Source organism: Leucopleurus acutus, assembly GCF_964270905.1.
Source record: "Leucopleurus acutus genome assembly, chromosome: 17".
Classification (NCBI taxonomy): Eukaryota; Metazoa; Chordata; class Mammalia; order Artiodactyla; family Delphinidae; genus Leucopleurus; species Leucopleurus acutus.
Window position 1 is genome coordinate 43,857,923 of NC_139159.1, and position 26,077 is coordinate 43,883,999.

At 49.6% G+C, this 26,077-nt stretch overlaps 1 protein-coding gene across 1 annotated transcript; it reads right to left on the bottom strand.

Annotated features, from left to right (window-relative positions):
• Positions 1-9,879: 9,879 nt before the first annotated feature.
• On the bottom strand, positions 9,880-25,838 carry GDF6 (growth differentiation factor 6; the record flags this gene model as incomplete). Its single annotated transcript, XM_082858375.1, has 2 exons — positions 9,880-10,841; positions 25,415-25,838. 2 exons carry the CDS (start codon positions 25,836-25,838, stop codon positions 9,880-9,882), a joined length of 1,386 nt encoding a protein of 461 aa, XP_082714501.1.
• Positions 25,839-26,077: the final 239 nt, after the last annotated feature.

Here is a 26,077-nt window from a genome sequence, read left to right on the forward strand (position 1 = left end):
CTTTCATGAATAAATGAGATCTGTTATAAAGAACTAGCTCATTTGAACTATCATTTCTCTCAGCAGTCAAACATTAATGCAGCTCTCAAAAATCTATCCAAAAACAATATAATAATAATGGTGAAAATCATTAACAATTACTGAGTACTTTATACATACTAGGTCATTTGTTAAACTTGAAAAACCCCTGTGAGAGAGATAAACATATGTGTGTGCGTATTTCTATGTTATAGCTCTGTCCTTGGTCCACGTTTTCAGATCACACATACTCTCAAGAGAAGCCATGTCATTTGGTGCCAAGATCACAGAAAGCCCCTCCTCTTCACACCCACACCCACCTGAACTGACTTCTGAACATCTTGCTGAGCATAATTTTTGGAAGAAATATTTGTTCTCTAATCTACCTTTGGTGCAAAAGGACACATGATGTTATTGGGCACTCAAGGCTTGGCCCATGAATGAAACTCATCTGTTGATATTCATAGAAGTTTACCATTTTGCCCATCTGTAGAATAAAGATCAAAGTGTTAAATAATGAACAAAGCAGAATATGTGAGATGTGGGGCAAAAGATGCCATTTGAATGCAGATGCATTATTTACAGAACTTCACAAAATCCCTCTGGAAACATCCAAGTAGTGGAATACTGTTTTTGGTTTTGTTTATTATTATAAAAAGTTTCACAATTATCACTGACACTATAGTTTCTTGGAGTAACCTGGTCTTTTCATCTATTTAATTAAAGGTCTTTGGTCCAGAGACTAAGGAGATTTCAGCTCTTAACAATGCTCAGCCTGACTAGTTCTTACCTCTATCCACTGACCACTGACCAAGAGCCCAGGTTAACACTGCATCTCGATCAAAACTTGGCTCGGCACCTACACCTAACTTGACTTTTTACTTATTTCCCATCATTGATAAATGACACTTAAAGTGATAGTCTCATGGCACGTACATGACGTTGCATAAAATAAACTGATTTATTGCAGTGCTTGCCAGCATTTTGGGGGCCAGAGCATATGTTGAAAGTGGTAATGTTTCTGAAACACTCTGGGACAAACAGAAGAGTCTGCTCTTGGATAGAAGTGATCTGCTATAGGCTTTGATTTCCCCAGGCCCAATATCTCAGCACACGTGTAACCCTTTCCAGGCCCATTGGTTACAGAGCTCAGAGTTATAACATTATTGCTTTATATTATATATAGTACATGGAATATATAGAGATTTAGAATATATCTGCATCCATATAATAATAAGCTTTTTTATTCATCTATAAGTATCTATGTCCTATACACGCACATCCTAATAAGAGCACCTACAGTAAGAAAGTTCATGTTGAGATGGGATCTCCCACCTATGCCGTTTCCCTTATCATCACTTTCCCACAGGAGTCAATCATTTGCCTTCCTGGACAACACTCTCCATACGTACTCATTCTCTTCTTTCAGTTTAACCTTCTTTGTTTCTGCAATTAAGTAGCGAAGTCAGATTGGTGTGCATTTTCAGCTCTGAAGGAAGGGAGCAAAAGGCTTCAGTCTTCCAAGCCTCAGCCTGATTCTCCAGTCATGCATTTACTAGAGAGCCTTCACTTTTCAACCATCGCTTTAGGGACAACTGGTTTCCCTGTGATTAACTGTACTGTATGTGAAGAGCTCTCAGGGCTAGGAAACCTCCAGGGAAGAGGAGGCATAAGTGATAGGATTGGGTCTATGCCGTAATACCATCGTATTACAAGGCTACTTGTTGCCTAACCAAAAACAGCCATATACTATATTGAGTAGGACTGCATTTCCTAATCTCCCTGGAAGCTAGCTGTAAGTATGTTCTGGCCAATGAAAATTAAAGAGAAATATTGTTTGGGACATCTGGGAAGGCTGCTTAAAGGGAGCTGAGCCAGCTGGGAAAAGCCCTTTTTTTCCCCTTCTGCTTTCTTCTTTATTTTGGCCTACAGCTGGGGTGTAATGGCTGGACTCCAGCTGCCATCTTGGGCCATGGGGTAACCTTGAATATGAAAGCCATGCACTAGAATGGTGGAGCAAACAGACAGAAGGGGTCTTAGGCTCTGAAGGCATTGTGGAACCCTCATTAAACCTTGGACTGCCTATCATTAAACTTTTCCTTTTTTATGTGAGAATTAATTTTTCTTATTTAAGGTACACTTAACCTGAGGGTTTCTGTTAAATAAAACTGAATAAGCCTAAATGATACAACCATCTATTATCGTCAAATATTTATCTCTAATTTCTAATGGTTAAAATGACTGACACTATAATTACAATTACCACCACCATTACCTATACATTATATAAATAGCAGAGAGTCGAATTTCATCACCAACCACTAAATCCACCAACATACTAGCAAGAGTGAGCAAAGTTCCTACCCTAATAAACTCTCCCTCACACTCTTGACTTGCTAGGAAAGATACAAATTTCTGACTACTTCCCTGCTAGACAACAAGGATAGACCTACAAGGACCCAGGAAACCTGATCATAGAGCGACCACCTGCTCATAGAGTGACAACCTGGGTCACACCAAGAGATTGGAAGACGCTAATGTGAAGGAGCTAGATCTGCCTGTACCTGAACCACACCCTAAACCAACAGCCCAAATTCAAAGATTTGGGATGATGTGGAAGAATTCTAAGATACAGTGGTTGTTCAGATCATGCCTCAAATGGGTCTTCTTCAACCACTCTGCTGTTCCACTGTTCAATCCAGGACACTCCCACTGTCAACTAGGCAACAACAACTACCAATGTGCTGGCTAACAAGTCACTTTCCAATCGATAACAAGTAAACATTAGAAAACAGAAATTGTTTTTTGATGAAACAATTATTTGTTTATTTGGAAAATCTATTTGTTCACTGTAATGACAGAGGTTCTTTCTCACTGGCAACTCTTTCGCAACAAACTTCAGTAGTCAGGTTTTAGTAAAAGTTGAAATCTGGAATGAATACATACAATATTGTTTAAGCCTAAACCAAACATTCTTATAAGTTTTGTCCATTTGTTCTGGACAGCAATTTTAAAATAAGCAACATGAAAAGTTCTTTCTGATGTGAATAAACTATGAACTGAGCCCTCCAACCAAGGGCCTTGAATACATTTAAATCTTCTACCATGATGTGAATGCTATTGGTGTCCAATAAACATTAACCACTAGTAAGGACGAAAATTATAATATAACTCAGAAGCTAATCATCTCCATGGTTTGTTCAATTTATTAGAGATTTTAGGTATGAAACTGGAGATAAGGGAAGTTTCAAAATTAAAACTGAAACTCTGAAACTTTTAAGACTGTCTCAACATAGACAGGTAAATATTCCTCCATGTACATGACTGCATTAGTTTCAAAGGAAAAGAGTGAAGACATTTGGCAGTCCAAGTGCCCCTTCTTTCTGACAAACTGGGGCACATCATTTCCCTAGAACTTACAAAAGAATTCTAACAAAGTAGAGATCAAAGCAAGAATTTTTTTTAAAAAAGCTTAAGGCGCAGCTGGCTGGTGTAAGTCACTTGGCACTCCCAAGTAAACCATTAGGTCTTCATGATAGAGATACAAGATTCCCTCTGTTCCAAAGAGGGGCAATCAAACATGGAGCTGTGGACAGCTGAATCTCTGCACCAGGGATGTATCCCATTTGGTCATTGCCCTAGGTCAAGAGTAAATAATCCTGTTAAACTTGTTTGAAAATTCCCTGGGCACTTACTGTTGGTTTCCTATCTGTTTTGAGGAGAAAACGCATATTAACTAGTTTCACATTCCTGCTACTGAATAATTATCATGCTTAAGAACTCCCAATAGAGGTAAAGGAATCATCACTTGGAAATATGAATTTTCAAAAACAAAGTTGCATCAAGAGGTTCTAATTTCCACTCACTGATCATCCTCAGTTACGTCGGGTGAATTCTGCCTCTAGTCACAGATGACACTAATATATAATAAGTATTTATTAAATTCTTTCTTTTTAAATCAAACACATTTTACTACTAATAAGTTTGGACTTTCTTGGAAGGGTTAGCGTTACACCCTTTGTAATTCTGAACGTCTGAATGGTACAGAGAACCCACGGCTGCAAATACTGCCCTTTTCCTCATTTCTCAACGTCCTATTCTCCCTGCTTCCTCAACAGTTATGGGAGGGGGGGATGAAGCTTTCAGAGAATTTGTGAGTTGGAAGGGAAAGGAATAAGCCATTAGAAGCAGAACTTAGGTAGAGACAGCAGCCTGCCTTTAGGAGTCTGCAAGTATTGGAAGTTCAGCTCAATTTTGGAACTTCCTTCACCTCTAGTTCTGTTTGTAAAGTTTCCCAGAGCCTCAAACAGAGCCTTCCAGACTATGGGAACTTACTAAATAACCACCTGAGCAGATGCAAATATGCTCAGGATTCTACCAAATTAAATCCTAGCTTCTCCCCAGCGACTCTCTAAGCCTCAGTTTTCTCATCTGTAAAGGAGAGCAATCATAATTAGAGTTTTTGTGATAATTGCCCAAGGAGATAATAGTAACCCTAACAATACTTATATTCCTGTGAACTCCTCAAGCATAGTCACTGTGTTTTCCTTCATACAACTTTGTATTGTGACCACAGAACCAGGCAAGGAATGAGGATGTGCAGTTCCCATTAGATGTCATTTTAATATCCATAAGAGTTGTAGATTTTCCAGACATGAAGAATATAGAAAAAGATTATAGAATTCTGATTACCAGAGTTCGATGATACAGTTGGAAAAGGTTGTGGAAGAACTATGTAAGGGTAGAATAATTCAATAAAGTGGCAGTAAAGTAATTTTAAAGCCAAAGGTGAAAACAAGGAAATGTCATTAAACAAATGTGAGGTCATTAAACAAATGTGAAATCCAGTTAATTAATGAAGAAAGTTAGCCGCAATCTTAATGGGGAGCATAGAATTCAATTTACCCAAATTAGAAGGAAAGATGAGTTAACAGCCTCTCTTGAACCCAGGAGAGACCAACTCATAAAAGATATGGGTCTGGAATTCCTGTTGGTACAGTGACTATTAAAAGGGAGTTGGAATTTTGGCCAGAATCCCAGGGAGAATCCATCTCCTTTCTCAACCAAAGCCTCTGGTAGATTTGCAGCCACAGTCTGTTGACATGGTCTCCCCACCTTGCTTGTGAAACTATACTTTGTCAGTAGTGGGTTAGTGTTTTTAACCCAAAGAAACTTTGGAATAGAGTACAAAGATTAAGTAAATCAAAGCCAAATTATTAACACTTTTGTATTAAGTTCAAAAATAGTGTTTTTTTAATCATTGAGACAACCTATATATATTTGATATTTTAAATGTGTGCATGTTTTAAGAAAATGTGGTTTAGTAAGGTATCTAACAGGTTAGCCTTCTGACATCAATGTAAATGGGCAACTAAGTAATTAACTTTAGATTCCCAGTGTTAAATCAAACAGTATAAGCAAGCAGTATGGAAATGCTTAATAGAACTTAAGAATCATTATCCTTAGAGGTTTAGAGGTTTAATTTATTAGCTTTACTTGGAGTAGTTTAAGTACATGGGGAGATTTTTCCTGTTAGAGAAATGTGCGGCTTTACAAAAAAAAAAAAAAAGAATATATTAGATTGACAAAAGCAATGTATGATATTTAATAGAAGTTTATTAGCTAGGTTTGTAACGAGAGTTGGTTGATTCAGGGAGGTTGTTCCACTCAACTTGAGCTGAACAGACAGAAATCAAAAGCTCCCTTAAAAATTCTTGTTAAAATTACTAGATTTACAAGTAAAATAGGATTTGTAAATTTATTCATTCAACATATTTATTGATCATGTGCCATGTGTGCAGCACTAATTCTGGACGCTGAGAATATAGCGATAAACAAAACAAGGGCAAAAAAAAAAGCTTTATGGCACCTACATTCATTAAACTTAACGAGCTTTAGGAAAAAACTAAGTTATTAAACGTTTTGCTTTAATACGTTGGATATTAATTTTTAAACAATTTAGCTACAAATAGTCTCTTTATTGCACAAAATGTTCCCCAGTGGACAGCAAAAAAATTCACATTGGTAAGTGTCTTCATTTATCCTGTGTCATTAGTGCTTAGTTCACATACAACTCAAAATTGTGTGTGGCTTGAGTGTTGAGTCCTCCTATATTGACTTCCACATCACTCACAAGAGATCTGAGTTAAGCAAGATATTTTTCTTAAACTGCAAATGTCCCCAAGGTTAAGGAGCTTAGAGATATTTACATCTTCATGTAATTCAACCAGATTGTGTTTTTTCTAACATCTGAGTTAAGAAATAAACTTTCTGATGGAGGAAGGAGAGGAAAATAACTTTGGGGATGGAAATATCTGTGCAGAGAAAGGAAATCTCTGGAATGGGGGCATGTTAAGGGGCAGGGCTGGGAGTCCTCAGGGCAGTTGGGAGGTCGAGGGACTTGGGTGATGGGTATAGAAAAAGTGATGGAAAAATGCAAAGAATTTTCAACTATTTCAAAAAGAGCCTCCACCCAGGAAAGAGAAAGAACTTCTTTTTTGCTCTCCCAGGTGATTATCTGTACCCAAAACCCATTGGTCAAACTTGCTTTGTTAAAAAGTTCCACTGGGGTAAATAAAGCTTTTGCAAAATGACCTGGAAACTCAAACGAACATTGTTTCCAAAGGAAAATGTTTCTCAGTTCTAAACAGCCCACTTACAACGTCTATTGAAACATAACCTGTCTGTAAATTGACCAGTATTTTGATAATCAAAACTCACAAAAACCACACCCAAGGCAGTTCCAGAAAACTGCAGAGAAGCTACAGGAGCCCAGCAATGACCTAAACCACGCATCTGCAGAAGCAAGCCCTAAGCTGAAAACTCCCAGAGCTTTGCAAGCCATACGCATTTTTCAGCTTCCTTATCCCAGCAATCATAATTCACTTATTCCAAAACTTCAGGCAATGCTGGTGGCCCCTGGAGCAGCAACTCCTCCTCCAATTGGCCACGCCCAATAATAGTGGCTAACTGCAAATTCTCCACACTGACATTTAGGGACCAGTTAGAGAGCAGGTAGATATCTCAGGGCAGAATTGTATAGTGGTTAATTCTTCAGGCTCTAGAGTCTGAAAGAACTACGTTTAAATCCTAACTACCACTGGCAGGCTACTTAAACTCGCCACATCTCAGTTTCCTCATCTGTAAAATGGGGATTATAATGATACCTATTTCGTGGAGCGGCTGAGGAGTTTAAATGAGATAATGCCCGGACAGCATCATGCTTGACATAGAGTGAGCACTCAGACTTAACACTTGTACACGGGCTCCCTAATTTATAGCAAGTGAACAAATAGAACAACATTTCATATCTTCTGCTCCCGCTAAGGCATAATGTAAATGGTAATTATGGACATCTTGGCTGGCCTAGTTAACTTACAACTTTTCTCAACATTAAAGAAACTAAGAAATAATCCAGTTCCTATTTGGGCTCTTGAGATGTTGGAATGAGTTACAGGCTTATAAACACTGTTCTAATAGTTGACAAGGATTTGGCTTTAATCTGGTGAATGAAAATTTCATGAAAAGAGAGTTACGGAAGAGCTGTGAGGAAAAACTCTAATGTTCTGAATGATGGATTTCAAAATAATCCTCAGTGCCTTTTCAGACATTCAGTCCCATACTGGACCAAAATACCACTGACGGTAGGTAATTCCTTGAGAAAATGATTTTTCTTAAATAGACCCATATAAACCAGGCTGATTTATTAAGGGGGAAAATGAATTTAATAATACAGTATTAGATTGAGTATCATCCAGGAAAAGTGTACTGTAAAAAATGTTTTGAATATTAATTGACCTCTGGTAACTTTCGTGTCGTAAATATTTGTATTATAGTGAGGTAGACAGTTAAAAAAAAAAACTCTCCATTAGACAGACTTAAAATTTTGTAATAATATTTAAGAAAATGATAACATTATGAAAGAATGAAATATCTGATGAATGCTTAACTTTGTACAACTCGAATATAAACTTTAAAAATATTAGAAATTATAACATTTGAGTGCATATAACGTTTTGTACATTAAGATGAATTGCATGCTGTCCATTTCCTCTTTGCACTTTCAGTCACCTTAAATAAACAAATATATACAGCCTTAACAGAACAACAGTGCATCCAAAGCAAATGTGCATTTTAAATTATTTCTCCTGGCCAAGTCTTTTTTTTCTTTCACTTAGCATTTTATATTAGCATTTATTATCAGTCTCACCCTTTCTTGGACAGTTTGTAGTTCTCTGAACCAAACAAGCAACAGGTTTAGATCAAGAGAGAGCAAAACCACTTAGGAAAAACAAAAACTTTTTGTAATGGTTGGTACAAGTTCCCTTGTTTAAACCATTTAATGGTCAAAGATGAGAAGGAAGCTAACTCTTCAAAGGGCCTACTTATGGACAATGTTTGAAAATAATACTGGTGCAGGCTGGGGGAAAGTTCATGTTTTTGGCAATCTGGGGATGGGTATTTAGCTTGTGCTCTGCTCTCTCCTGCTTCCGGAAGATGAATTCCATCCCTGCCTCCTTCCTCACCATCCGTCCCCGTCGTCTCCCACCTCAAGCTCAATGTAACACTTTGCTCTTTTCACAGTTTCTCATTACTAAGTTTTAAAAACATTGCCTAGCTGGTAATTACAATCTGAAACAATTCTTTTGGGGGAGCCCTGGGCTATTGCTGGCTGGTAATCTTTCAGGAATGTCAGAGAGAGGGGAGGGAACAAAGATTCTAAAGAACCTTTGGAGACAGGGGCTTGTGTCTCCTTTCATCCCTCTCCTCCCTGCTCCTGGCCTGTCCCTCTATCCCCATCCTTGGTGAGGGAGGGGGAACCACCTTCCCTCCTGACTTCACCCTCCCTTTTCTTGGGTCACTTTCCCATCCTCTGCAACTCTTAACTTAGTTCTACAGTTCCCCAGCCCTACCCATTTTTTGCTTAAATGGGAAATCACCTTCCCCTTCAAAGGGGATGTCTGAATTTTGGCAAATTCTGTTCAAAGAAATCAATGAGAAACAGACTTGAGGAAGGGCTTTTCCACAGGTTCCCTCCAGCCTGGGCTAAGGCACCTCTATGTCAGTCCCTCACAGGCAAGCCTTGTGGTTTCTCATTATCCTTTAGGGGGTTCCACTCGGACTCATTCTTGTCATTCCATCCATACCAGCTCCCTTTTCCCCCAGAAAAAGCAATAGTAATGGCAGTGACCTGAGCCCCCTGGAGTGAGATGCAGGTTGCCACTTCCCTATGCGGACAGAGGCCAGGGCAGAGCTGGGAATACAATCAAGCGGGAAAAGGCCCGCTTGGGCCCACCTCTTGCAAAGCTCTTCTAAAGGCAGGACCCCTCCTGGCTTTCCTATTTCTCTACCTTAACACTTTCTGTTGGGGGGAAGGGCGAGGGGACAAGGCACAGGCTACGACATGGCCAGAAAGACCCCACCTTCTCTACACAGGTAGCAAACAATCAGACCGAGATGTGGTCAAAGGTGATTCTTCCCCCCAGTTTCCCTTCTTAAACTATTACTTTTTCAATCCTTGGAGCAGTTGAGAACCAGGTATGCGTCTCCCCTGCCCTCACCTCCCATCAAAACCTGGGAGACACACAAGGAAATCCAAAGCCACAATAATAAAGACAAAAACTAAAGAAATCCTCCTTGGCTTGTTTTTCCAGGGTGGCCGGGCAAGGTGTGAAAATCCGTCGCTCCCTCTGGGCTGGCAGGTGGAAGGTTCTGGAAAGGCGGAACTCCCTGGTCTCCCACCCGGCTGAAAGCCCAGACTGCTGCCCCACTCTCTGCCTCGTCCAAGGCTAGCTCCTCCTCCGCCCCTCTGCAGTCAGGCCTCCCCAGCGGTCCCGGGCCAAGGCGGCAGGGAAGGCGCCGCTACCTGCAGCCGCAGGACTCCACCACCATGTCCTCGTACTGCTTGTAGACCACGTTATTGCCCGCGTCGATGTACAGGATGCTGATGGGAGTCAGTTTGGTGGGCACGCAGCAGCTGGGCGGGGTAGAGCCGGGGTCCATGGAGTTCATCAGCGTCTGGATGATGGCGTGGTTGGTGGGCTCCAGGTGCGAGCGCAACGGGAAGTCGCACACGCCTTCGCAGTGGTAGGCCTCGTACTCCAGGGGCGCGATAATCCAGTCGTCCCAGCCCAGCTCCTTGAAGTTCACGTGCAGGGGCTTCTTGCTGCAGCGCAGCCTCGACTTCTTGCCGTGCCGCTTGCCGTGGCGGCTGGCGAAAGCTGTGCGCCGCCGCCGGCGGCCGGGCGAGGGCAGCCAAGACCCGGCGTCTGGGGTGCCCGACGGCGGCGGCCACGACCCCTCGGCGCCCGCGCCCGGGCCCGCAACCTCGGCCGAGCCCAGCTGCTCGCGCATCTCGGCGAACAGGTTCTTGCGCTGGGATCGGGTGAACACCACGAGCAGGGCGCGCTCCTGGGGGGTCCGCACCCTCCGGCCGAAGCCCAGACTCCGCAGGTCCGGGGGCGGTGGCTGCTGGAGCCCCGGCGCGCGCGCCTCGGCCTCGCCGGCTCCCTGCTCGCTCCACGCGACCCGCAGCTCCAAGCACAGCTGCTCCCGGGGTTGGTGGCGCAGGACCTGCCACACGTCGAAGACTTCCCAGCCGGGCCGGGGCGCCCCCTGCGGGTCCAGGGTCCGCGCGTCCAGCAGCAGGGGCGACAGGCAGGGGAAGAGCTGCACTTGGAGCGGCCCGGCCGGCGGCCCCCAGGGCGCTGCGGGCGCCTGGCGAAAGAGCCGCAGCTCCGCGCCCACCAGCTCTTCTTTGTCTGAGAGCGTGGACACATCAAACAAATACTTCTGTCTCCGGAGAGGAGTGTGCGAGAGATCGTCTGCGAGATAAAAAATAATTACAGTCAGTTTCACTTAAGAGGGAGATCAGCCCGGTGCTCCGCGGCCGCCCCTGGGAGGAAAAGGGCGGGGAGGGAACGGGACAGGCCGGTAGAGGTCCAGCTCGGCCCGCCCGGGGCTGACCACCCCGCCTCCCCGCCCGGCGGTGCGCGGCAAAGAAGGGGAGGGCACCAGGGCGGCCCCCTCCTCCCCTTCAGCCCGGGACTCCCTGGGCGGAAGTCGGTGGCTGCTGGAGTGGCGGCCGCGGCGGCGGCCTCCCGGGTTTTCCCCCAGGAGCCTATGTAACCACTAATGTGCCCTTTGTGGTCGCAGCCCGGCCCGCATTCCCCCAGACCTCCTCTCGGCTGGCTCATTCTCATCATTCACGTCTCGGTTCAAATGTCACCTCCTCCGAAAGGCCATGCTCGACCACCCGGATCTAAAGTAGCCTCCCTCGGTCACTATCACGGGACCCTGCTTTATTATCTTCACGGCACTTAGCACTATCTACAATGACCTCGTTTATATTTGTCTCCTTAGTGGTCTGTCTTTCCCAGCATAAGCCCGCCCCTCTCCAACAGCCCATAGGAGCTAGGACCCTGTCCTGTCCATCTGGCTCAGCGCAATGGCTACAGGCCTGCTCGACCTAGGATACACGCTGGTCAGTAAGCGGGAAACATCTAGAGCAGTCATTCTCAGTCTACCACCTAGAGAATTTTGGGTATGCTTCAGCCAACTGAACCAATATCTGAGGACAGGGCCTGGATATTGGACTTTTGTTGCGGTTCGTTAGCTTTGGTTTTTTTAAGCTCCAAGTTGACTTGGAGGTGCAGCCCTAGTTGAGACGCGCGGGTCTGGGAGAAGATGCCGCCCAGCAGGCAGTTTTGCTGGTGCGTTTAGGCCCAGGACAAAGTTGACACAATGAGGAGCTGCAATGTGATTTCTTTCTTTCTAAAATTCATCAGCCACTTAACAAACAAAAGAGCAGGGAGGCTTTCAGAAGTCTGCAGAGGGGCAAATGAACCAACACAAACACAAGGCATCTATCCATTGAGAAGATCCTGCAGCCAATGAGAAATAAATATATCAGTAAGGAGAAAACCAGAGCCACACACACACACACACACAGTGACATTCTCCCCTCCCCCACCCACCCAATCTGAAATCTTGCTTTGCAACTAATCCTGAAGATAAAATTTTTGGTTACCACTGAGAGAAAGAATGGGGACACATGGAGGGGGAACAATAACAGGCTTGAAATCCAAGGCGAATTCTTGGGGACCCAGGCAAAACCGGACTGGACTTCTTTTTTGACACATTTGTGCATGAAGCCAACCCCACTTCAGTGTGCAAGGCGGAAAGCTAACCAGATTTTCTTGGGCTGCCTTCTCATAAAATATTTACAACCCAGCAAATACAAAAATCCCCAAAGCCCCTAGCTTTCCCCAGAAGCTAGTAAAGTTTGGGTAGATTTCAATAGTAAAAGTGTCACCAGGTCCCAGGTCCGACCCTCACTGCCTGTCCAGATGTAGCCCCAGGGCACTGGATCTGGGCCTCAGCCACACCCAGTTCCCACTCTGGGCTGACTGCCGGGCGGCTGCCTCACTCTAACACACAAGTCCCGACCTGAGACGGAGCTGTGGGAAGGGTTAGAGAGGTGAAAAGGGAAAAGCTGCTGGAGGCGGTTGATTTATGGAAGCCAAGACCTTCAAACCGACCAGGGCACATTAAAATCAGTGGGAATTCAGCACACTTTCTTCTCCTCCTTTAAAGAAACCTGTGTCTGACAACATTCAACCACCACCCAGATCTCTGGACCTATTGCCTGAGGCTTCACTTTCCTGGCTCTCATATTTCTCTCCCCCCAAAACTGAGGATGTGGTGAGAGGGACGAACCTAAGGCACTTGCTGCACCAGCTAAATGTCGTGAGGGCTGACATATTTTTAATCCTTTATCTATGAGCACAGATCAGTTCTGCAAGGTAGGTACTCATATTGTTCCAATTTTACAGAGAGGAAAACCAAGCCTTGGAGAAAATAATTACCAAAGTCTCACAACTAATGAATGGTGGTATTGGGACCCAAACCTAGGTCCGTTTAATTTCAGAGTTGGAGCATTTAGCCTGTAAGCCCCACTGCCTGTCCATTAGAGTCCAAGTCCTGGAGCTGAGGCAACCAGGAGTGACCACGGTACAAGGCATGGAGGATACAGTCCCAACTGTATTTTCAGGGCTTGCTAGGAATAAAACCTGGGCTCCTTTAGGAAATCATTTCCATCTCTGCTTATGTAACTCTTGAGACAGTCTGTCACTGGTCGGAGAGCATTAGGCAGGCGTAAAGGATGATTTATTTATTTCTCTCTCATGCAACACGGAGAAATCAGCCTGCTTTTGTTTTCATTCTTTTTTTTTAAGTGTGGGCTAATAAATGGTCTGCACAGCTGAGTCACATTTCTCTAGTCCTCGAGAGTGGTCAAAACAAAGGAAAGCATCTGTAAAAAGAGGGCTCCACTGGTTCTGCAGCCTTGGGATTTCGCATGATTTCTCTAGCAAGATTAGCCTGCTCCTACTCTTTCCAGGGCTGGGGGGAAAAAGTGCAAATGAGGCTTCAGTCTGTATCCTGCTCTCTTTTCTTCCCATCCCGGCTCCATTCCACAGTTCGAGGGGTCTTACCTGCGTGGATGTGGACACCCTTGCCCACAGCTCCAAGCTTCCCAGGCTACAGGGGCACACATCAGCGATGTGACACACCCTTAGGAGGACAGACCCAAAGAAGAAGCTGCCCAGGCCCTGGAAGTGGGCTCAGGGCTATTTGAGCAAGAACTCTGTGGCTCAGGTACCAGACTAGAGCAGTAGCTCTCAAAGCCAGTGAACCTGCAGTGGTCCCTAAATCTGCATCGTCAGCATTACACAGGAACTTGTTAGAAATGCAAATTCTCTTGAGCCCCAGAGGTTTGTAGCAGAGCCCAGAATCTGCATTTCTCCTCAGTTCCCAGGAGACGTTGATTCTGCTGGTTGGGGACCCCACTATAAGAACCACGAATCTAGATAAGCACATTTCATTGACTCTTCAGATTCCCCACCAAGTGGGGAGGGCACCATGGGAGGTGAGAACAAAACAGGGCCCTAGGGCCCCAAAGCACTGGGCCCAAGACAGGATCTAAGGCAATGCTCACCAGAACCAGGTCCCTATTGCTCCCTGTTCCTTCCGGCCCCTCACAGCCACCTCCACATTTTTTCACTCTTTCAGCCACACGTACTCTCACTGGGTCTCCAGAACCTCTAACGCATGAGTGCGGCTGCTCTGTGCAGCTCCCCTACGGACCACATTCTCCACCTGTCTGGACCTGCTCTGGAGGCATGCGTCACAGAAATAGCCCAGAGGAGGCATCCAACCTGGGGAGTGCACACACCATCCACTGTGACCCTGCAGACACTCTGCCTGCTGACCTGGCATCACAAGGCCTGGCCCTGCTGCCATGGCCATCCGTGGGTACGAAGCCAGTTCTTCACACCTTCTCCCGCAAGCCTCCTCTCCCATCAAGTCCTGTATAGAGGAGAGCTGCTGTCATCAAGTGACACTCTCTCCCATCCTCTTGCCTAGAAACAGGCAGTTTTCATTTCAGAATCTGTAGGTGGCGCCTTCTTGCATCCTGGAAGGTCAATCTTACGCTTCAGGCCTTGAAATTGATCAGTAATAAATCAGGAGAGCTATCTTTTTTTGCTTTTTATCTGTATCAACCTGGTCTGTTACAGCTTGGCTGACACCCAGGTTAATTCAGGGTTTGCTGAGTATTAGACAGAGCAACCCCTCAAGTTTTAATCGCTGGATATGTGCTTATCCGCTTGCTCTGGTGGGTGGGCAGAGGAAGGAGGGACGGAGAGAAGAGAACAAACCACCTTCATATTTGAAGAAAATTCTTCATAAATAGGTCAGCCTTTTTTGAGTTAAGGGCAAGTCGGTTAAAGGTTAGGAGCACCTCAAACATATACATTTGGTGTGGAATTGATTAAAAAATAAAATAAAATTTTAAAAGGAAAGCAAATAAGGGAACGAGAACGAATCACTTCAACGTAGGGACTATCACGCCCACTTTAAATGAGGAAACTGGCTTAGAAAGCTACGTGCCTGGAGGAAGCTAAGAAGCAAACACCAGATCGTATAGAAAAGGATGCCCGCGGCGCCTAAGTCCGGACACCCCAGGAACCGCGCCCCGGGAAGGCGGCGTTAAGGGTTACGGTTGCTCAGCGGCAGGACCCGAGCCTCGCCGCCCACACGCGCTCCTCCAGCTGGGGGCGGCTCCCCCGCGCCCCCCTGCAGATGGCTTCCGAAAACCCGAATCGTCCTTCGGTTTGGGGCGGAAAGGCCGCGCACTGCATTTTCCCCAAGACGTCTTGAGATAGTACGCAGCTTGAGGTCCCTCTTGAGAGTCCTGGTTGAACTGTGTGTCACTCGCTGGCCCCGAGGGCTCCCCCGAGCTCCAGCTCGCCCGACCCCCAAGGCCCTTCGCGCCCAGACCCTGGGCTCCCCAATGCTGCTAAGCGCGTGTTCCGCTCGCGTCCTCTGAATTCGCCGTGACCTGAACGGCCACTCGTGGGCGCCTGGCCGGGCCCCACACGCCTCCACCCGCCGCCCCACCACGCGTCCCGCCGCACGTCCTCCGAAGGCACATCCTCCATAGAAGGGCTGCGGCTCAGAAAGCCGAGATGAAACGGGGCTCTCCCACCCCTACTCCCCTAGGTGGGGATGGAGGAGGGGCGTATAATCACCCGTCTTCGCAAAGGAAACTCCAGATGTCTGCAGCTCAGCCTTTCCCCCATCCTCAAAAGCATCCCTGAATGCTTCTGGGCGTGCTTTTGTGCTGGGGGTTAGGTGGCCTCCGTCCGCGAATCCTCACCGAGAGTGTCCGAGGCCCGTCGTACTGTTACACTCTTTTATAGGTGATGGAGCGGGCTCCGAGAGGCGTCTTCACTTGCCCAATGACTTGCAGCTTGGCAGGGACACTATTTGAAGGTCTTTATTCCAACCGAGGCCCTCAGACCTGAGGCCACGCCCCTCTCACAGGGTTCTCCTTTGGCGGTGGAGCAAAGAGGGAGGGAGGACACCAGACACACGTCCATCACCAACGTCGTCGACACAAAGGGAGCTGGGTTCTGCCAGGAATTCTTTTTTCCTTTACTGGAAGTAAGAAGACCTCCGAGCAGGGAATTCATAGCTAGGTTTGGGGTCACTTCTTCTCAGGTCCCTCAGCCCTGAGGGTGCCCTGAGGTGCCACAAAGTCCACAAGTTGGAAATCGAGTCAGGTGTACTGGGTGAGTAAAAATGAGCCACCAGCCCTGTCTCCTCTGAGGTATGAAGGTCTCTGAGTATTCTGTGCTCCAACTATGACCCTCTTCTGGGACAGTGATCTCCCAGGCATCGCCCTGTACTCTTGTCCTGCGCCCTGCCTCCACTGAGATCAGAGTCTTGCAAACTGCTGAGCAACGCCCTGAGGTGCAGAATCAGGACCCCACCCACACAATTCACCCTTTCTGGGGTGTTTCTGCTGACATCCAGTATGATCATAACAGCAAACACTGGGCTAAGTCCTTACTATGTGCTGGGCATGATCTAAATTCTAAACTTATAATAAGTCGTTTAAGCTTCAAAACGACCTACGGAAAAAAGAAAAGATATCATTATTATGTTACGGATCACAAAACTAAAACACAGAGAGCTCAAGGTAACTTGTCCAAGATAGAGGTAGATGGAGTAGTCTGGTTCCAGTATCTGTGCCACCACCCTGGGCATCCCAGACCCTGATCTTTGTGTCTGGTAGAAACCCTGAGAAGGCTCCAGTTCTTTCATGCTGCCTATGAATTTGGGGAGGGCATCAATCCCTGATCTCCAAGTGTCAATCACTCCCTAATCAGCAGAATAGAAGGGATGCCAACAATTGGACTTTTGAAGTAGATTTCCAAGGAAACAATTTTCTCATCTGCAAAATGAGAATATAAGGCCAGCTCAAAGTCACTGAGGGAAGGGTGGCAAATGAGGTAGAGTACGAAAGACATCTGAAGATGTGTGCAAATGTTAGTTACTACCGACAACATGGAATGAGCATAGGAGTCCTGAGTGTGAGAGGCATAGATTTGAGTCCTGCCCTGTAACTTATTGGCTGGGTGGCCTTGGATGGACTGGTTCACATAATCTTTCCCAGCCTCATATATCTCATCTGGAAAATGGGAGAATGACCCCCACTTTGCAGAGTCATTGTAAAGATCAGAGTCGAGGTAACCAGGGCAGGCTGTGCATGACAGACAGAAGCGTCCAGTGAATGCAGCCAATATTACTGTAACTACCTACGGCCAGGTAGGGGGAAGATACACGTGTCCTCCTCTTGGCCTTCTTTGAGGAGATGCAATTCAGTTCTTTCCACAGGATTTGCAGAGGTGAGTGGAGGAAAGGTGCTGGGCAGAGGGGTTAAGAGAGAAGCAAGGGCTTCCAGCAAAGGGCCAGGCCCATAGGGGTTTCAGCTTCACCCCCATCACCTTGCTCCTTCTCATTCCCCAGGCCTTACCCATTGCTCTGGTCCCTCCCACAATGCCAAGTCAACAAACGACCTCCAGCCGGAACCTCGTCAAGGACAGGGCCCTCCTTGCAGGGTCCCTCCTCTGGGGTTAGCCCATGTGCGAACCCCTTTGGCTCTGGGCAGCCGCAGCCCCGAGAGGCCTGGTGACTGATCTCCTTGCCCCGCCTGTCCCACTTCTCCACTGGCATCCTATGGGCAGGAACAGTCCACGGAGCCACTGTAGGGTGCGGGTGTGTGTGTCCCCTATGTTTTTCAGCCTGCAGGTTGGAGGAGAGCAGGGCGGTAGCAGTGAATGACCCCTCGGGCTGCGGTGTCGGGGCGGCGGCATTGCAGTCCCACAGAAGCCTCTCCCACCATACAGTCACCGCCCCACTTCTTTCCAGGTCTCTTGGCTTCCCCAGTGTTTGCCCCAATAGCTTGTCCTGAATTTCCCAGCTTCTTTCCTCCTTTCAAAGACCAGAAAGGCCCGAGGGAAGTCCTCCACAGAGGACTTTTCCATCCACTTTCCAAAGCCTGGCGGATCCCTACCTTCCTCCCTGTCTCGAGCCTGGGCTTGCGAACCACACAGAATTCATCGAGTCTGGTGGCCTGCCTGGATCCCACAGAGAAACCTCAAAGTTCCCACAGCAAGTTCTGACTCAGCCAGCGGCAAACCAGTGAGGCTGGGAGGGGGAGAGAAGGGGAACCCCGATTTCCACCCGACTGGGAACAACTCCACGCTCCTAGGGAGCCGCAGCACAGCCTTCAGTAACGCAGCTCTCTGGCAGGAGAGGGGCCAGCCCTCTACTCTGAGCTCTGGGCGCTGGGCACCCCCAGCCGGAGTCCGAAGTCGCCTCCAAAAGACTCCTTTTGTCTTTCTAGGACGAAACTGATTCATTTACAAAGTAGTTTCCATGCACTTGGTGCGAACGCTCATGGCCTCTCAGGGGCTCAAGAGACAGAGACGCAAAGCCCAGATCAAGGACACTTCACCAGGCGACTCTTTTCACTGGCATCCCACCCTGGGCTCTTGACCACAGTGGCCCAAATCTTAATTTGACACCACTGCCGATGAAGTCCAAATAGAAGCCGGTGACACCCCTCACGCTGGAGCCTCTCTCCCCACCTTTCCGCTGCAGCCAAGCAGCCTGTGCCTGGCGTCCGTGGCCGCGGCATCCCCGCAGGTTGCTGCCTTCTCTTGGAACCTCTGGAGCAGGGCCCGGACCTGGTTGATTTACCCAAGGTCGCCCTCCCTGCAATGTCGACTTGTAGGGTCACCTGGGAGTCCAGGGGAGCAACCCAGGCCCAGCGGGGAGGGTATCACAGCCCTGAAACCGCCCTTCGGGCTAGAACATGATCGCAGCCTTTTGACTTGAGAGCTTGGAGATGAAAAGTAGAAGAAAAGGTTCCCATTTTATGTTGTTTCCCCTCCCCGACCGGTTCTGAGGTTGCAGGTGGGGAGACGGGCTCAGACTGGCGTGTGGTCAGGATATTGGACCCTCGGTATCAAGGGGTCCCGCGCAGGAGAAACCTCAGTGATGTGTTCTTTAAAGTGCTGGGCCGGACGCAGCTTCTGAGCAAGGGATCGCGGCAACTCAGCTCCACTGTGTTCACCTCGGGCTGACTCCCGAAATAACGTCCTAGCAAAATAAGATTCGCGGTGGTAGCTATGGGCCATAGTCTAGCATCGTTCAATTTCCCTCCCCACTGGGCGTGGGAGCGGCGGTCAGCTGGGAAGTGGGATCGGAACTGGACCAACTTGCCTGGAAGCCAGATTTGCAAAACAGGCGCACGGGTTCTCTTCGGTTCCTACGTTATTTAGGGGGTAAGGGGGACGGGTAAACCAGCCCTGACAGACCCCAAAGCCAACCCTCTGCTCTTGCTTTCCCCTCCGCTCCAGCAGCCAGACCCGCGCCAGCCGGGGCCAGAGGCCCGCCCTTCTTCTCACTGCAAGCCCACTATAGGGTCCCTAAACCCTGCCCCGCCCCCAGGCGCCCGGGCCGCTCGCTGCGCAGCGCGCGCCTCTCTGCTCACGCTGGTCAGCGCCGCCCGCCCACTCCCAGCGCACCCAACCCTCGGCCCCCAGCAGCGTTAATGGACTGTCCTGGAGGGCAAGGAACAGCAACCCTGGAACCCATTAGGCCGACGAGGACCTATTTAATTCCTGTAAACAGGAGACACCATTTAACCGACATTGAGCTTAAAAATAAACAGCCAGGCTTTAAGGGCGGGGGATGGGGGCTTGAGGGAGGTAGTAGATGCCAAGCAAGGAAGTGGCGCTGCGGATCCACATTCCTGTTTGCCACACCTCGCGGCCTCGGTTCGGAGCCCTTCCCGGGTCCAGAGAGCATCGCTGGACCAGGGTTATTCCCTACCCTAAGAGTTATCGAACTACTGTCCTTCACTTTACTCAAAAGTCCCCAGGGATTATTGTGAATTTGCTCTGGGTCGTTTGATGCAAGCAGAAGTCCTGGCAGGAAACGAGTTTTCGTTCTGCCCTATTTCTATCAAACCATCTTTCCCCCCGCCTCTCTGTTCAGTTCCCTTCTCCCTCTCCCCACGCCGCCCCAGGAAGACGTCACCAGTTTCAAGGAGGTGAGCCGCCAGAACCCCGAGAACTCCAGCTGGGAAAAAGCGAGTTGCACTAGGGACTCCATCAATGCAACGCTCTGCGTTCCCCGCGGGTCCAGGCGACACGCATCCCCTCTGGTCGTAAGGGGGAGGTTTCAGGTCTTGATTCAGTTTGCGCGGGAAGGGATTCCCAAGGCCTGTCGTGGGTTGTGGCTTAGGTAATTTTTTTTTTTTTTTTTAATGTGCAGAAACGACAAGGATGTTTGAGCACGTTTTTCGATCCCCTCCCCCACCAGCAACTCTACCGCGCAAACTCCCAGAGCTCGAGAGCCTCCCGCGCCAGGAAAAAGCTCAGTGTCCTTCTCAGATTAGTCTCCCCTGCCAAGGAAGCCCGCCCCAGAATTCCGGCGCTTCTTGCACTCTCGCTGCAGAAGACACTAGGTGTGTTTAGCTTCTTGCTAAGGCAGCCTTTGTAAGGCAACCCTTAAGGCCTTAGGGGTGGGAGTGACATTAACTGCTATTTAACAACAAGCCAATGGCTAAGGGTTTGGTTTGTGGCCTGAAAAATGTTTTAATCATTCCAACCAGAAGAGCAGAACAAACTTCTGGTTTAAGGCTTCCTTCCCTTACCCCGGGATTCTTATAGGACCTGCCAGTTCACCAGGTTTCAGCAGGATCCTGAACCTGGACGGCGACGCAAACCCCGCGCGGTGCTCACACCGGCGCGTCCTCACACGCACGTACTTAAAAGCTCAGCAATCCTTTCCCAAGGCTGTTCCCTCTTTCCGGGGAAATAAAGCCTAGATTGGAAACTTCTGCCGGCTTCCTCACTTGGCCGTCTGGTCTGCATTAGTGTTTTTATAAGGGACTCAAACAAATCGAATACAAGGTCACCAAATAATTAACAGTTGTGAATTCCCTCCGTCCCCATTAAAATGCTTCCCTGCTTATATTTCATTTTCCGTTTGCCAACGACAACATGGTCCGGGCAAAAGCACCACTGCGTTGATTGCACCACTCTGCGGCCCAGGTCCACCCAGAAACACGCTGTTTTGCATAAACATGCCACACCAGACGAACTTCAATCAGGAAGGGACTATGCCGCTCTTAGAATGTCCTCCCCGTTAGCTGTCCTGCCCTGCCCGCTTGGCAATCGCGACCCAGAAGGTAAACCTAGAAGCCAACAAACAATCCGCGGCAAACTCTCCCGAGGTTCATTTCTAGCGTGTCAAATTCCTCAAGGATGTTCCGATCTCGTTTGGGTTTGTGTGTGTGTGTGTTTTGGGGTTTTTGTTTTTTTGTTTTTTATCTGTTCTCTGCTGCCTCCTTTCTGAGAGTGCTGTTGTAACAATAACAACAAATATTTAAAGAGAATTCTTATTTCAAAATCATCTGGAAACCTAACTCACAGCAATATTCTTAGATTCATTTTGGTTTCTTCATCCTTAAGAGGCTCTTTGTTCTCCCTTGTTGGAATTACGTGGCGCTTCTCACTACATAAACTAAAGTCCAAGTTTTGCTTCTCTCTCCCTCCCCCTCTATCTTACAGCCATGTTGAATTCATAGGAGTTCTCATTGTCTGCCTTTCCAGGGGCCCCGGGTTAGAGATCCAAGCCTCCTGTACTCGTGGTCTTGTAATGAGTTCTATCAGGTGCTAACTGTAATTTCTCTATATCCAACCTGGTCCATCCTGATCCTACGACCGCACCAACACAAACATGCACACACTTTCTCATCTTTATGGATCCAAAATCATCTTGAAAGCACAATATGGAGGCATTTTTAAAGGTCAAGGATAAGGTAGTTTGTGCGTTTTACAGGGAGTACAAAGAAGAAGAAAGGCACAGCACAGGTTTAGACCCCTGAATCCAAAGTTTCACTCCAACTCCTAACTGGGTCTTAAGAGATCACAGAGGAATATTAGACGGGGTGAGAAATCTGTCAACTTCTTCCATTTCTGCGTCTTGCCACCATCCTCTAGAAACCTCCTCACCCTCACCCTACCCATGTAGTGCCATAGGTAAATATGCAGGGGCTAGAACTGGATATGTGCTTCAGCTCTCACTAGCTGTGTGACCTTGAACTATTTGCTTAACCTCTCTGTCTTCCTTAATTGACCTGTAAAACAGGGACTGTGGCACTTTCTTCCCGGTGGTTGGGGGGTGTTGTTAAAATTAAATGAAATAATTCATGTAACAAATGTTAGCCCAGTACTTGGTACACAGTAAGTGCTCAACATGTCAATATATCTTAGTTATTATGATTACCCCTAGTTGTTTGGAGAGCGAACCGAAAGGGGGGACACTTTTTTTTTTTCAACTTGCAATAAGGTGTCCTCCTCATGGGGCTTGGGAGAAGGAGGCACGGGCTGAGGCATTACAGAGCACGCAGTCTTTATAGACCTAAAGCGCTCTTCATTCATTCACAAGGGACAGCGTTTACCCCGCTCTCCCTCTCTTAAACGCAAGCTTTAGGTGTAATTTCTGGGGTTCCGGGGTCCCCGGGTGAGGAAGGCTTTTTACAAATACTGTACGGTACGTAAGTAGTTCATGCCTCACGAGAGGATTTCAGGACTCCTTCCGTTTTCTTTGCTCCTCCCCCTGAGGGACCCCTGCTTCTCGAAGCCAAGCCTGCCACACTCGACGGCGATTTAAACATCCCCGAGGCGAGGCGCCAAGTTAACGCGGCTGGCCCAGCTCTCAGCTGGCCGCCGCTCTTACCTCCTTGTCCTGCCTTCCACGGCTGGGGGAGGGGATGCTGGAAGGTCTGGCGCGGTTTAAGAGTCCCCACGTGAGAGGGGCGGAAGTCCTCGCCAGGAGTCGGGATGCGCGGCTGGCGGGTCCCTTCCATCACGGGAGACTAGACAGCATTTGATGTGTTATGACATGAACCCTCAATTAGATCGCTGAGTTGAAACACTCCAATCAGGGGCCCGATGCTAAGCAAGCCCCGGAAGGTCCAGCCCGAGGTCACCGCCGGTGACACATCAAATCAAAATCAGTGAGAGAGAAAGTGAGGCTTTCCCTTTATCAAGCTTGTGCTGTGGCCCGCAACATACCCCCTCCTCTGCGCGCGCCCTCCAGCCCGCGGCTTCGCACTCCTTCGCCCCAGCGCGGCGTGCTACCAGCCGCACAGCCTTCGCGGTCAACTAACTACCTTTCTTCGCCTTTTCTGGGAACCGGAGGGCGTGGAGGAGACCGCGCCTTTGAAGCTGCGGTCCAGGTGGTCACGACGCGCCTCCTCCGGCGGGGGACCGCGTTCGGGAGTGGAAGCCGGACGTCTGGATCTCGGTTCGGCTAGCCTAGAGAGCTTGGCTCGGGAACTGAGGGCCCACCCCCCAACCTGGGCGCGCAGCCAGTCCCCTCCCTACCTCCGGCGCCCCGGGGGCGCCCAGCGCGGTGCCCGCGGACAGGCTGCTGCAGCGCGAGCCAGGGTGAAGCGAGCCAGCCTCTGCGCCGGACCTGGAGCCCCCAGAGACCTCCCACACTTGCCCCAACGCCGCAGGCTTCGGTAGACGCCTCCCAGCCGCCCGCAGGGTCCCTTGGTCCCGTGCCAAACTCACAGGGCGCAGCTTACGAGTTAGGGGGTGTCCGCTTGGAGGAGGGGCGGAGGTTCTGGCCACTCCCCGTGGGGAGAAGAAAATGCGCGCCCAACCGCCCGCCACCCTGGGCCTGCGGGATTTCTTCCCTTGGGGAAAGGCCTCTGAGTACTTTTCTCTGTGCTTCCTTACTCTCTCGACTAGGCAAGTCTAGGGTAGCCTTCGATTATGGTATTAGAGAAGGCGAACGATAAACAGAAGATTTGGAGGGAGAGAAACAACAGAGGCAGGGAAAGGGGTGGAGGTGGGGAGAAGGCGAGCTGCGCTGGCAGCAGGGCGGCCGGGGCCCCAGGTGCAGCGGTACGAAGAAGCCACTTGTATTTGCCAGGGTGACTTTAGCAGTTGTAAAATCACCATAAAATACCTGGCGTTAATTTGCCGCCCAGACTTTTCAGCAGCTCGTGAACCTCGCTGACCTCGGGCTGCAGCCGCGAACCGAGCGTGGGCAAGACCCATGCCCGCAAGGAAGGCGGCTGCAAGGGAGGGGGCTCGGGGGCTGAAGCCAGGGAAGAGCCCGAGGCTCGGGGCCGTTAGCCTGCTCTGTAAAGCTTCGAGGGCGTGCAAGTGCCCCCAAGGCAGTCGGGGCAGAGCAGCCCTCCCAGTCCGAACCCCCGTGCTCGCCGGTTCCTGGGCGACCCCCCTTTCACTGACCTGGAAGTGGGAGGCAGGGAAGGCGTCCGAGTCGAGGAGCTAAGTCCGGGCAGGGTGGCGGAGTGGATAGATGCCCAAATCTCTTTTATCTCCTCCGTCCTTTCTTCTCGTCCCCTACCTCCCGTTTGCCCTTCCTTTGCTTTTTCTCCCTTCCTTACTGCCTCCTTCTACGGTATTGTCTCTTCTCTTTAGGAACTGAGTTCCCGGCGCCTGCAGCGCGAGGTTCTCTCCAAGGCTGCAGACCAACGCAGGTGGCAAGGAGGGGGCGCAGGGGTTTCCGCAGACTCCCACACATGCACCCGCGCCCACAGAGGGGACCAAAGACGGGGCCCCTGGTAGAAGCGCAGAGACAGGAGAGTTGCCTGGCTCAGAAAGGTGAACGAGCACACCCAGGCACCCGTGTGAGCTAAGTACCAACAAACCGCCAAATTTAGCTCACTTGCCCCTGCCCTCGGCCCGCCCTGCCAGTTGCTGCCGCTGCCTCTGCAGAAATGACTCTGTGGAGGCCCCGGAGTGGCCGAGAGCGCGCTGCAGGAGCAAAAAAAAAAAAAGCCCGAGGGCGCGGGGTTCCTACGCGGCTGACCATCCCCACGTCCAGCGCGGGGACGAGCCGGGTACCCGGGCAGCGGCTGGGCCAGGGCACTGACAGACGCCAATCGCGGACTTGCTTCTTCGACCGTGGAAGTCTCTTCTGCCGGCTTTTCCCGGAGCGGATGGGAGCTCGGGGCTTTCCAGCGCTCACTCAGGCCCCTGAGCCGCTCGGTCCCCCACAGCAGCCCGGCCTTGGACCGCGCACCCGGTACAACCAGTGACCCCTTGCCACGGGTTCCCAGTCCCCGTCGCGACCCCTCTCCAGCTCCGGTCATTTGCCCGCCACCTCCCGCCCTCCACGCTTCCTCCACCAGCCACCAGACGTGCAGCCGCCACGCTCCTTTCTGCAAAAGGCAAGAGGAAGAAGGAAGGAAGGGAGAGAGAAAGGAAGGAAGGGAAAGAAGAAAGCGAGGCAGGGAGGATTGCATACTGGAATAAAATCTGCAGCCGCATTCGGAAACTTACTTAGGCTTGAGAAAAACTGTTTAAGAAAAGAAAGGGGGAGGTATCCAGAACGAGAAGGGAATTCACAAAGGCAGCCTCCTGCCAGAGCCGGAGCTGTGCCCTGGCTGCGGAGCTCCAGGGAGAAAGGAGTCGGGCATCTTGCCACTTACCTAGTCCCCTGTCTACAAAGCCAGTGATCGTATTAGCCGACTTGGAAGACTGGAAAAAGCTGGCATTGATGCCCAACTTCTCGGCAATGGAGTAAGTCCTGTAGATTGACAGCATGTACTCGTGGGGCACCACGCGCGGGCCCCTGCCCGGAGGCTCCTGAGCCTCGGGCTGCTGTGGCGGCCGCCGCCGGGGCTCCTCCTGCGGCCTCGGCTGTGGCTCCTGCCGCCCCAGGGGCGCCCGAGCCGTGGCACTCTCTCGCGACGCCCGCGGCATCTTCCCTTCCTTGCGGCTTCGCATTCCCTTGGCGGAGCCCAGCTGGGTGGACGACGAGGAGGATGAGATGGAAGCTTGCTGGAAACCGGGCAAATCCCACAGGAAACTGATGAGGAAGACGGCCGAGAGCAGGACCCTGGGGGTATCCATGGCGAGCGGGTCCCCGAGAGGCGGCGGCGCGGGTCGCGAGGGGCGCGGAGCGGCTGGACAGCGGCCGGGGCCCGGCTCCTCGGGCGGACTCGGAGTGCGAGGAGCCGGGTCCCAGCCACACAAACCCCGGCCCTGCCACGCCCCCTCCCGCCCCTCGCAGGGAGGGGAGGGAGGAAAGGGGAGGGAGGGGAGGGGAGCCGAGGGTGGGAGGAGAGGCCGGGTGGTGCGGGCAGGAGGTG